This window comes from Oncorhynchus mykiss, chromosome 23 (genome assembly GCF_057628025.1).
Source record: "Oncorhynchus mykiss isolate SJ-2025 chromosome 23, ASM5762802v1, whole genome shotgun sequence".
Taxonomy (NCBI): Eukaryota; Metazoa; Chordata; class Actinopteri; order Salmoniformes; family Salmonidae; genus Oncorhynchus; species Oncorhynchus mykiss.
This window is the reverse complement of record NC_143044.1, coordinates 33901633-33915293: the sequence shown is the minus strand read 5'-3', so window position 1 is coordinate 33915293 and position 13661 is coordinate 33901633. Positions and strand designations below refer to the sequence as shown.

At 42.0% G+C, this 13661-nt stretch overlaps 1 protein-coding gene across 1 annotated transcript in view; it reads left to right on the top strand.

The window, feature by feature from the left end:
* Nucleotides 1-11282, top strand: part of LOC110502803 (pre-mRNA splicing regulator USH1G-like) — a 29435-nt gene extending 18153 nt beyond the window's left edge. Inside the window, exons 3-6 of the mRNA XM_021581097.3 lie at nt 5562-5792; nt 6028-6189; nt 6447-7171; nt 10153-11282. Of these exons, the coding sequence (XP_021436772.3) occupies nt 5562-5792; nt 6028-6189; nt 6447-7169 (1116 nt within the window). The 3' untranslated portion in view covers nt 7170-7171; nt 10153-11282. The remainder of the gene's footprint in view (nt 1-5561; nt 5793-6027; nt 6190-6446; nt 7172-10152) is intronic.
* Nucleotides 11283-13661: the final 2379 nt, after the last annotated feature.

The window sequence follows — 13661 nt, the reverse complement described above, 5'->3', positions numbered from 1 at the left end:
GTATCTCTACAAGTGTATTCATGTTTGATTGTTGGGATTGTTGTTTTAGTCTGACAATCGGGGTGGGTGGGATTATTATTATATATTTTTTTCTATGTTTATTGTTGTTTCCTTCCTAAAGAGACACATAGGTCACTTCTGTTTTCAAACCAAAGTTGAAACAACAAGACACACACACGCATAGATAACGTTTTACTATCGACCCAACTGTTTCATAGAGTGTTAGATATCGAGTATCTCCTCAGATTGCTTAGTGACCATTCTCCTCTGGTATTATCAATCTCTATTCCTACCAAGGTAAATGGAGCATATAGTTGGAGACTAAATTCTACACTCCTAAAGCAACCTGAATTTTGTGCATTCATCAAAGAGCAGATCAATATTTTTACTTTGACAAACAAACCCTCTGCTCCTGACAGCTTCATTCTTTGGGACACATTGAAGGCCTATCTGAGGGGACAGATTATTTCCTATACTAAAGGGCTGAAGAGAAAACACGGTGCGGAACTGAGTGCCCTTGAATCTGAAATCTCAGAGCTAGAGAAAACCTACCAAAGAGGCCCGACTAAAGATCTATACAGGCTTTTGGTAAATAAAAAACTGAAATATAATATTCTGAACACATATCAAGCTGAAAGGGCCATCACTAAATCAAAACAGCGGTATTATGAGCTTTTAGAGAAAGCTCACAAAGTATTGGCATGGCAACTGAAAGCAGAGGAAAGTAAGAGGACAATTAATGCTATAGAAACTCTTACTAATGACCCTACTGAAATACTTGTAAGAAATCCTATGAAGACCTCTACACTTCCCATTCAAGCGATGATTTATCAGAGATCGACTCCTTTCTCTTCTCTCTCAACCTCCTATGCCTGTCAGAGGAAGACAGAGAGCGCCTGAGTGAACGCTTCTCAGTTCCTGAATTGTTGGAGGCTATTAAATCCTTACCTTCTAATAAATCCGCTAAAGTGCGCCTCATATAGACCAATATCTCTCCTTAACACAGATTGTAAACTGGTCACCAAGATGCTATCTAAGAGACTGGAGTCATGTCTTCCCCTGTTGGTCAACCCAGATCAGACTGGCTTCCTAATTAATAGATTGTCCTCCAATAATCTCAGAAGGTTCTTTGATATAATTCATCTTGCTAACAAAAACAAAATACCTAGTGTCGCAGTCTCCCTCGACGCTGAATAGGCCTTTGATAGGGTTGAATGGCCGTACCTCTTTCGTGTCTTGGAAAAGTATGGTTTAGGTATCGTGTTTGTAAATTTGATAAAATCACTCTACAAATCTCCTAAAGCTAGGATTGCTACCAATGGGATTACTTCCTCCTCTTTCCCTCTCTATAGGGGGAACGGACAAGGTTGCCCAATTAGCCCCCACCTCTTTGCCCTCACCATCGAACCGTTGGCTGAGGCTATTAGAACATGCCCTGACATACATGGCTTTGAGGTGGGCCCCCATACCCATAAATTATCACTCTTTGCGGACGACCTTATCTTATTTCTAACCAACCCGGAACACTCCCTCTCTCACTTGCATGTCCTACTACAGTCTTATAGTTCTTTCTCTGGATATAAGGTCAATTTTGATAAAAGCGAAATCTTACCGTTGTCTGTCTTTGACCATCATACCATCAAGCACAAGTTTCCTTTTAGATGGTCACCTATGGGCTTCACATATTTGGGCATAATGGTGGATGGTAATCTGAACAACCTCTATAAACTCAACCTGGCCAGTTTGTTGCAAAAGGTGGAGGGTGACCTTTGTAAATGGATGGACTCACCTCGCACTACTGGGTAGAATCAATGTAATTAAAATGAATGTCCTGTCCAGATTTCTATATTTGTTTCAATCTCTCCCTATCCTTGTTCCCGCAGCATTTTTTTCCTCTCTCGACAAGCTGACCAGACGGTTTATCTGGCACGGCAAAACCCCTAGGGTTAGCCTGGATAAACTGACCCTTCATTACGGTCAAGGGGGCTTAAACCTCCCCAATTTTAGAATGTACTACTGGGCTGCACAGTCTAGGTTTCTGGCTCAGAGGTTTGACAATGGTCCCTCTCCCTCATGGTTGAACATTGAAAAGCTTGAGGTAAATGATGACACTGGGGCAGAATTGTTTTACAAATGGGACAGAAAATCTATAAAAACCATCACAGACAACCCTTTAATTCTACATTCTGTCCTGTCATGGTGCAAAATGCATGAGCTGTTCAGACGAGGGGGATTCCTTTCCCCTAAAAACCCTTTATGGAACAATAGATCGATCCCTATGTTTTTCCAGTAGTAACTTTAGACCATGGTCTGATAAGGGTACCACTCTTCTGGAACATTGTTATGAGGAGGCAGTTCTTATGTCTTTTGGTCAGCTGAAACAGAAATACCACTTGCCTAACAGGGACTTCTTTAGCTACCTACAACTACGAAACGTTATTAGGGTGACTCTCAAGGGACAATGGAACCTACCTAAGATGTCACCTATTGAACAACTCTACCACTCAGACCAACCACTGTTCAAGACCATTTCCTGTGTTTACGGTGCTCTTATGTCAGGACTAACACTGCCTGGGCTAGATAAACCCCGACTTAGATGGGGAAAAGATCTGGGTATTGATCTTGATGAGGATCTATGGAGTGACCTATGCAGGGATGGTGTTACATCCACATTGAACTCCAGATACAGACTGATCCAGTTTAATTTCCTCCATCAGCTCTATATCACCCCGTCTAGACTGCACATGTTCAACTCTGATATCTCCTCCCTATGTTTTAGATGTGGCTCAGATGAAGGAACATTCCTCCATTCCACTTGGCAGTGTTCAAAACTACACGGTTTCTGGCAGGGGATATGCGATACCATATCCTCAATTCACGGGGTTGCATTCCCTTTAGATCCGGAGGTCTGTCTACTGGGTAACTTTACTAACACCAATCTTAGGCAAAGCCATACTATAAAGCTAACAGAAATATTGCTAGTGATTGCCAAGAAATGTATTGCCTTGAAATGGAAATTGGATTCCTCCCTGCCAGTTGCAATGTGGCTATCAGAGGTTAATAGTTGTATCCCACTAGAGAAAATCACTTACTGCTTGAGGAATAAGTTAAAGACATTTGACAGAATTTGGCAACCTTTTATTGACTATATGGAGAATCTCTCCACATTGATTGAATCTCTATATAACCCTTATATAATGTTTCACATGTAATGTATAGTATAGTATGTAGCTTATATGATCCAATGTTTCATTATTATTATTATTTTTTATTTTACTCTTTATTATGACTTATTTATTGTATGTTTGTATATATAATTATCATTTTTGGGGGGGTTTTGTTACGCTTGTCTGTTACTGTCACTTTATCCTATTGTTGTCTAATATTTTTTCACGTTTGTTTTGAATGTTCTTAATTGGAAAATGATAAAATAAAATATTTATATATAAAAAAAGGAATGACAGTGACTCCTCTTTTTCACCACCAAGTCTGCGACACACCAAACGGCGGGCGCCACAAATATCAGGAAATCTTCAACTTCAATTCTCCATACTTAACCCTACCCCAAAAATCACTATTTTCAATGGTGCCCTGTTCCTAAGAGCAAATTAAGAAACAAATATTGACGAATATTGAAGTCGTGCGACATGGAGCGCCTGCTCCCTCTGATCAAAAGAAACACAAACAAATATCACAATTCCACGACAGGTTAGCTTCACTGATTCAACTTCACCCAACTCCTTTCTCACCCACCCTGAAACCACAAATGGATCCGCCAAAAGGCAAGGGTCCACTTCCTCCAAAAAAATCACTCCTACTGGACCAGATGTTTCATTATCATGTCCAAACTCGCCGGTCGTCACTCTCGTCGGGTTCCATCTCTGAGCTACTGGAGCGCGTAACTCTTTTTGCACTTGATGCCAACCTTCCTCACCACACCGCTTCCCTCTACACTCAGGTCCTTCTCGGCGGTCATCACTGTACCTGCCACCGCATTTAATTCAACCTCACTCTTGTCATGTTCAATTTCCTACTGTAGCCCTTCCAAAAGTTCTGTGTTATTCTCCATTCCATATTCACTCACAACATATTCCACTTCCCTCCTTTTTTTTCATGTCCACCATCCTCTCCTTCATCAGATCTTCCAGAAGCCTTATGCAATCCCCCACTCCATATACAGTGGGGCAAAAAAGTATTTAGTCAGCCACCAATTGTGCAAGTTCTTCCACTTAAAAAAATGAGAGAGGCCTGTAATTTTCATCATAGGTACACTTCAACCATGACAGACAAAATGAGAAAAAAAATCTGGAAAATCACATTGTAGGATGTTTAATGAATTTATTTGCAAATTATGGTGGAAAATAAGTATTTGGTCACCTACAAACAAGCAAGATTTCTGGCTCTCACAGACCTGTAACTTCTTCTTTAAGAGGCTCCACTGTCCTCCACTCGTTACCTGTATTAATGGCACCTGTTTGAACTTGTTATCAGTATAAAAGACACCTGTCCACAACCTCAAACAGTCACACTCCAAACTCCACTATGGCCAAGACCAAAGAGCTGTCAAAGGACACCAGAAACAAAATTGTAGACCTGCACCAGGCTGGGAAGACTGAATCTGCAATAGGTAAGCACTTCACAAAATAGATGGCATCATGAGAGGAAAATTAAGTGGATATATTGAAGGTAAAGGTGTATGTAAACTTCTGACTTCAACTGTATGTCATTCCCTTCTTGTCATGCACTCTGTTTTATAGACTAAGCTATGAGACTACCTAAACCATATAAACTGGAACAACTGTTTCAGTAACGGGTAAAATAAATCCACGTAACATATTGGATTAGTTTAGATTATTTTCTGGGTAATTTATATTTGAGTAGCATACGATCAATTAATTAATTAACCAATCAATCAATTGGTACATTGGTACATGCACAAACATAGACATTCAAAAAACAATTCAAAAAATATACCTGCAAAAGAGAATGCTGGGAAATATGATATTAAAGGGCGTGGTTTTTGTTGAAAGTGATGCTATGAGTTTCATTCCCCTGTATTAGGCAAAAACTAGGTCCTCAAAATAAGGCCTTATGAAACACTTATGGTATTGTGTTATAGAATTTTTTAAAATTACATTAACATATTAGCTTAGGATCTCACCTGGTGAAGTCCATAGGACTAAAGGTGAATGAATGAATGCAACAGTCATCCTTACAATTTACTTGAAAGGCAATGCACTCTGGGAAGTATTTGAATAAGGCTTTACACTAAGCAGTGTGAAACACTCTTACGGGGTCTATATGGATCCACAGACTTTCAGTGTTGATTTAACATTGTTCATTTTTAACACTGGAGAATTAGCTGTGAAGGAACATATGCAGGAAGAGTCCTATTCCATCTTTATTGAGACTACTAAATGCATATTTTGAATCAGTAGGTTGTTAAAAAATATATTATATTTAAATAGTTTTTTAAATTGTAGTCAATTTGCATGCAAACTGCTATGGTGGTATTTGTGGAATTTTAAATTGTGAATAAATAAATCTACCTTTCCTATAAGCTGGTGAGCAAGCTGAAAGACAGAGCATTCCGCATGGCGGAGAGGAGGATAAAGGACTGTGTGAAGATGCAGCAGAAACACCACCAGCGGATGGAGAGGAAGTTCTTGAAGGAGAGTGTAGCGTCGGATAACTCAGATGCCATGAGCTTCACTAGTTATAACAGCAGCAGCACGCTAAACCGCAAACTTCCTCAGTTCAACACTCTCACTTCCAATATGCCATACTCACAGGTCAAAAGCATTTCTTCCTTGCTACTTCACTGTCAATTTCTCATTAATGCATTTCCTATTATTTTGATAGTCAACGGCAGTTTGAGTAAATTATTTGATATTGTTTTTCGTTCCTGAGTAAGCTCTGGAAGTGTCAGCATTATTCAAATGTCTTGCTTTACATTTTGTAAATGATCTGTGTTAATGTCCTCTTCTGAGTCCACATTTCGATCTGTGCAATCCTCTCTCTCTATAGGCCACTCTTCACTCCACAGCCAAGGGTAGGACCAAGATTAAGAAGAAGCTAGAGAAGAAGAAACAGGTGGACGGCACCTTCAAGATATACGAGGATGGGAGGAAAAGTGTACGCTCGCTGTCTGGCCTTCAGCTTGGCCAGGACGTCATGTTCCTCAAGCAGGTAAAATAAGTAGCAAGGTAGAGACACAACACCCAAAGCAGTTGGTGAGGTTCTGACTAACGGAAAATACAATTTAGAAAAATAAACACTCTATGCTCCTAAACATTAAATGGGAGAAACCATTACATTTTCCACAGGCTTAGTGAGGAAACCTGGGTTCGCGCCATTAAAATTGTTCTCAACTAGCTTACCTGGTTAAATAAAGGTGAAATAGAAAAAATAAAATGGGTTCCTATTCATTAATGTTCCTTCAACAGGGCACCTATGCCAACTCCAAGGATCGCTCGCGTCTCAACATCCGGGACATGTTCCCTCACCACGGCAACAACCACGATTACCATGACGATGACCATGACGATTATGATGACGACCATGTGGACACCATCTCCCACATTTCCCGTTCCATAAGCGACCCGGGCCTTCACGAGACAGCCTACTCTGAGATCAGCGCCGACTCAGGCCGCGACTCTTTGTTCACCCGGCCAGGTCTCGGAACCATGGTGTTCCGACGGAACTACGTATCCGGCGGTCTCTTCGGAATCGGAGCCCGGGACAAGGGTTTTGTGGCTGGCAGTGAACCCATAGGCCGGGCCCCTAACGTTCGTCTCCGTGGCCACCTCCCACGTCGCCAGCCCAGCCTGGACGATGCAATAGAGATAGGCAGCATCGGCAGTGCCCTGAGCCTCCAGGAGAGGCACCTACAGGAGCTGCCCTGGGAGGAGGCTGATGTGGGCCTGGACGAGGAGCTGGAGCCTAAAAACGGCCCACTGGAGACCTTCCTGGCCTCCCAGGGCCTGGGGGAGTTCATGCCCATCTTCAGGAAGGAGAAAATTGACCTGGAGGCCCTACTGCTCTGCTCGGACCAGGACCTGACCTCCATACACATCCCCCTGGGACCCAGGAAGAAGCTACTAGAGGCCTGTAAGAGACGGTTGGACACCCTGGAGGAACCAGAGGGCATCGAGGACACTGATCTCTGAAGGTCAGTATTACTTCATGAATTCTATGACAGGCAAAGCACCTTACTTTGATAGCCTACACATGCCTCAAACAATAGAGGGAATCAAGAACACTGAGCTTTGAAGGTCTGTACAGTAGATTCTTTAAAGGCCTAATGCCTTTTTTTAAAATCTCAATATAAAATAATTTCAGTTTAAAAAATTAAGTACCTTACTGTGATTGTTTTCAATCAAATGGTCAAAAAGAAAACAAATAGATATTTAGCAAGAGCAATTTCTCAAGCAAGAATTTTGTTGGGACTGTCTGGGAGTGGGAAGAGGAAGTCTGAAAACTAGCTAATTGGCAGAGAGGTTTAGAACTCTCTTTCTTATTGGTCTATTAGCGATGCCACCAAAACAGGCTGACATTTCAAACAGCTCTTAAGGCGTCCGCATGCTTCCCAGCCGAAACCGTTCATGCATATATTATGACAACATTTTGTGACGATTTTGTTGGTTTTGTTCTACGGCAAGGTTTTTTTGGGCTGTTTGTGCACACAAAACATTTTCTCAAGGCAAGCTGAAGTTTTGTAGCCGAAGTTTACACCCCTTCATCGGGATTGGTCAACAGTAGGGATTCTTCAATTAAGTGTTTGTTGTCATTCAATGAGAGACGACTCGTTTTCCTGCACATTTTTTCACTTGAAGTATACTCAAACATCTTAGTTAGATGGAAAATTTAAAAGATCTCCTCTGCAAAAATGTCAAAATTAATGACAGATTTCTTGAGTTATCTTGAGGAAGTGTATACTGGTTATGGCATGTCAAGATAGACAAATAGTACTATTACTCGTTTTTCAAGCTATGGTATTTTAACTTCGCCTTGCCGAGTTCTGTGAAGAGCAAACCAAGCCTAGTATGCGGACACCTTTACACTAACAGGACATTTTCACAATTTCACAGTATTATTCCAACCTCATATTGTGGATATATATATATATATGTATATCACAAAAGTGAGTACACCCCTCACATTTTTGAAAATATTTGAGTATATCTTTTCATGTGACAACATTGAAGAAATTACACTTTGCTACAATGTAAAGTAGTGAGTGTACAGCTTGTATAACAGTGTAAATTTGCTGTCCCCTCAAAATAACTCAACACACAGCCATTAATGTCTAAACCGCTGGCAACAAAAGTGAGTACACCCCTAAGTGAAAATGTCCAAATTGGGCCCAAAGTGTCAATATTTTGTGTGGCCACCATTTTCACCAGAGCTTCACAGGTAGCCACTGGAGTCCTCTTCCACTCCTCCATGACGACATCACGGAGCTGGTGGATGTTAGAGACCTTGCACTCCTCCACCTTCCATTTGAGGATGCCCCACAGATGCTCACTAGTGTTTAGGTCTGGAGACATGCTTGGCCAGTCCATCACCTTGAGCCTCAGCTTCTTTCGCAAGGCAGTGGTCGTCTTGGAGGTGTGTTTGGGGTCATTATCATGTTGGAATACTGCCCTGCGGCCCAGTCTCCGAAGGGAGGGGATCATGCTCTGCTTCACAGTACATGTTGGCATTCATGGTTCCCTCAATGAACTGTAGCTCCCCAGTGCCGGCAGCACTCATGCAGCCCCAGACCATGACACTCCCACCACCATGCTTGACTGTAGGCAAGACACACTTGTCTTTGTAGTCCTCACCTGGTTGCCGCCACACACGCTTGACACCATCTGAACCAAATAAGTTTATCTTGGTCTCATCAGACCACAGGACATGATTCCAGTAATCCATGTCCTTAGTCTGCTTGTCTTCAGCAAACTGTATGCGGGCTTTCTTGTGCATCATCTTTAGAAGAGGCTTCCTTCTGGGACGACAGCCATGCAGACCAACTTGATGCAGTGTACGGCGTATGGTCTGAGCACTGACAGGCTGACCCCCCACCCCTTCAACCTCTGCAGCAATGCTGTCAGCACTCATACGTCCATTTCCCAAAGACAACCTCTGGATATGACGCTGAGCACGTGCACTCACCTTCTTTGGTCGACCATGGCGAGGCCTGTTCTGAGTGGAAACTATCCAGTTAAACCGCTATATGGTCTTGGCCACCGTGCTGCAGCTCAGTTTCAGGGTCTTAGCAATCTTCTTATAGCCCAGGCCATCTTTATGTAGAGCAACAATACTTTTTTTCAGATCCTCAGAGAGTTCTTTGCCATGAGGTGCCATGTTGAACTTCCAGTGACCAGTCAGTATGAGGGAGTGTGAGAGCGATGACACCACATTTAACACACCTGCTCCCCATTCACACCTGAGACCTTGTAACATGAACAAGTCACATGACACCGGGAGGGGAAATGGCTAATTGGGCCCAATTTGGACATTTTCACTTAGGGGTGTACTCACTTTTGTTGCCAGCGGTTTAGACATTAATGGCTGTGTGTTGAGTTATTTTGAGGGGACAGCAAATTTACACGGTTATACAAGCTGTACACTCACTACTTTACATTGTAGCAGAGCGTCATTTCTTCAGTGTTGTCACATGAAAAGATATACTCAAATATTTACTAAAATGTGAGGGGTGTACTCACTTTTGTGATATACTGTATATATGTATATCGCTATATATATATATATATATATATATATATATATATATATATATACAACACATTATAATAATATAATATAGGCCACTTAGCAGACACTACAGACTGACAGTACAGCAAGTGAATTGATTTGTATCTATTCTTTACTCTTGGGTCAGTACTAGCACAATTCCTACCTATGTGTGTGGATGTAAATGATGTAGATGAATGGGCCCATCTAGTGGAGAGCAGTAAAACTACACCACAACATGGCAAAATTATATCATTTAGGACTTCAGCTCAAATCAAATTTGATTTGTCACATGCGCCGAATACTTACTATTGAAATAGGCATAAGCTATTATAGTAGAAGTCTTCTATGATTTCTACTACGATTTCTACATTGATTATATAATACTGTATATGTTTTCTTTTGTTTCAGTCACAGAGCAAAGATCCTTTACTGTCATTCAAGATGACACAGGAGACCTAGACTTGGCAGTGAATGTGGTCCTGCTCTGTCTGGATCAGTTCTAGTTATGAGATGGTGTTATGATCCACAGAGCCTGGTTCTGATGCCTGTATACCCAGGGACGTTGCTCCCTGCCTTGGGACATAGAGAAGATTACACTGGGTCTGGTAGAGTCCCCAGTGTTCTGGTGCTGTGCATGAGAGGACATCTTTAGTCACATGGCCAAATGGTCTGGTAGGGCCACGGGTGCCATGGGACTGTGCCCACACACATGCTATCACTGGCACACAACCTTGTGATTAGGAATTATTCTCTCCACTCACTGATGCACTCACATTGCCCATATGTAATGTTGTATTCCATTTGCAAGTGAACATTTCATAATGTTTTGTCTGTATATTTGTGCAAACGTGTAATGTTATTTATTATTTATAGAAAATGTTTCATTTATTGTTTATTACAGACGTTATTGTACAGTTTTGTTACTTTACTGTGTATAATAATGGTACTACAGTTAGCTAAGACGCTAGGATGCCCATGCCCAGACTACAATGTCTTAAAAGGCACCCTATTCCCAATACAGTGTCCTTAAAAACAGAAACGTGGGTGTGTCCCAAATGGCACCCTATTCCCTACATAGTGCACTACTTTTGACCAGGGAATAGGGTGCCATTTGAGACATATCCACATTTCTGTTTTTAAGGACAGTTTGTGTTTTTAATGAATATACTGGAACATGGTTCCGTGAGATTATCCGTCAGTCAGTCTGTCTGTGTCTTCATCCCAAAAGTACCCTATCCCTTATGTTGTGCACTTATTTTGACCAGTGCCCTTAGGGTTTCTTATGCACTATATAGTGAACAGGGTGCTATTTGGAATGCATTCTGTCTGTGCTAAGGTAACTGTTATCTGGGGTTTGCTGAGGGGCTCCAACCCCGGGGTATAGTGTTTCACAAGAGGACTGCCTGTGGACTGATGTGTATGACTGTGCATGAATGTAACTTCAATGATTATGTATGAATACAAACTTTGGGAAACAAAATAAGTCATGTTTGGATGTACTCTCACACATAACAGTTATAATAAAACCTTTATTACAATTAATGAAAGTTACTTTGACACTGATTGTTAATATCTTGGTAATTGCAACTACAACTGCAACGATGGTTCAGCTGGATAGGTCTTCCCTGCTGTTTCTGTCACTAGTGTTACATTGTGATAACATGACTGACAGCTCCTGTTAGGAATAGAATAACACAGAGTTGATGTAGACTAGAGGGATGAATGAAGGTCTGTCTGATAGCCTAGTGCTCTTATGTCCCCTGGGTCATGTGTGTAGTCTAGAGGGATGGATGAAAGTCTGTCTGATAGCCTATTGCTTCTATGTCCCCTGGGTCCTGTATGTACAGTCGTGGCCAAAAGTTTTGAGAATGACACAAATATTAATGTTCACAGTCAGCTACCTCAGTCTGTATGATGGCAAAATGCATATACTCCAGAATGTTATGAGTGATCAGATAAATTGCAATTAATTGCAAAGTCCATCTTTGCCATGCAAATTTTTGCCATCCATCTTTGCCATCCAAAAAACATTTGCACTGCATTTCAGCCCTGCCACAAAAGGACCAGCTGACATGTCAGTGATTCTCTCGTTAACACAGGTGTGAGTGTTGACGAGGACAAGGCTGGAGATCACTCTGTCATGCTGATTGAGTTTGAATAATAGACTGGAAGCTTCAAAAGGAGGGTGGTGCTTGGAATCATTGTTCTTCCTCTCTCAACCATGGTTATCTGCAAGGAAACATGTTCCGTCATCATTGCTTTGCACAAAAAGTGCTTCACAGGCAAGGATATTGCTACCAGTAAGATTGCACCTAAATCAACCATTTATCAGATCATCAAGAACTTCAAGGAGAGCGGTTCAATTGTTGTGAAGAAGGCTTCAGGGCGCCCAAGATAGTCCAGCAAGCGCCAGGTCCGTCTCCTAAAGTTGATTCAGCTGAGGGATTGGGGTACCACCAGTGCAGAGCTTGCTCAGGAATGCCAGCAGGCAGGTGTGAGTGCATCTGCATGCACAGTGAGGCGAAGACTTTTGGAGAATGGCCTGGTGTCAAGAAGGGCAGCAAGGAAGCCACTTCTACAGGAAAAACAACAGGGGCAGTCTGACAGGCTGATATTCTGCAAAAGGTACAGGGATTTTCTCTGATGAATCCCCTTTCCGATTGTTTGGGTCATCCGGAAAAAAGCTTGTCCGGAGGAGACAAGGTGAGCCCTACCATCAGTCCTGTGTCATGCTAACAGAGACCATTCATGTGTGGGGTTGCTTCTCAGCCAAGGGAGTGGGCTCTCTCACAATTTTGCCTAAGAACACAGCCATGAATGAAGAATGGTACCAACACATCCTCCGAGAGCAACTTCTCCCTCCCGTCCAGGTACAGTTTGGTGATGAACAATGCCTTTTCCAGCATGATGGAGCACCTTGCCATAACTAAGTGGCTCGGGGAACAAAACATCAATATTTTGGGTTCAATATTTTGGGTCAGGAAAGACCTTAATTCCATTGAAAACTTGTGGTCAATCCTCAAGAGGAGGGTGGACAAACAAAACTGCACAAATTCTGACAACCTCCATGCTTTGATTATGCAAGAATGGGCTGCCATCAGTCAGGATGCGGCCCAGAAGTTAATTGACAGCATGCCAGGGCGGATTGCAGAGGTCTTGAAAAAGAAGGGTCAACACTGCAAATATTAGCTCTGCATCTACTTCATGAAATTGTCAATTAAAGCCTTTGACACTTATGAAATGCTTGTAATTATACGTCAGTATTCCATAGTAGCATCTGACAAAAATATCTAAAGACACTGAAGCAGCAAACTTTGTGGAAATTAATATTTGTGTCATTCTCAAAGCTTTTGGCCACGACTGTAGTCTAGAGGGACGTATTAAGGTCTGTCTGATAGACCGTTGCACCACCGTTGCACTAGGCTAAGACACTGCTTGAGTGTCTTAGACCAGTCAGTGCTTGAGGTGTCACTACAGACACCCTGGTTCGAATCCAAGCTGTATCACAATTGGATGTGATTGGGAATCCCATAGGGCAGCGCACAATTGGTCCAGTGTCATCTGGGTTTGGCTGGTGTAGGCCGTCATTGTAAATAAGAATTAGTTCTTAACTGACTTGCCTAGTTAAATAAATAAACATTTCCCCTGGGTAGACAAATGAAGGTCTGTCTGATAGCCTTGTGCTCCTATGTCCCCTGGGTCATGTTTTAATAGAGTGAAAACATTTTAAAATGGAGAGGTCATACCTGTCCAATTAGAAAACCGATATTTTACTTTTCAGTTACAAAAAGTTTTGCTGGTGGGCCCAATTGAACACTACCCTGCAACACTGCTGAACAGTTGTAGTGGTAGTCCAGTCCACTCAAGATACATCCAGTCCTTCTATTTCGCCTACCTCATTAAGAGCACTGCAGCCA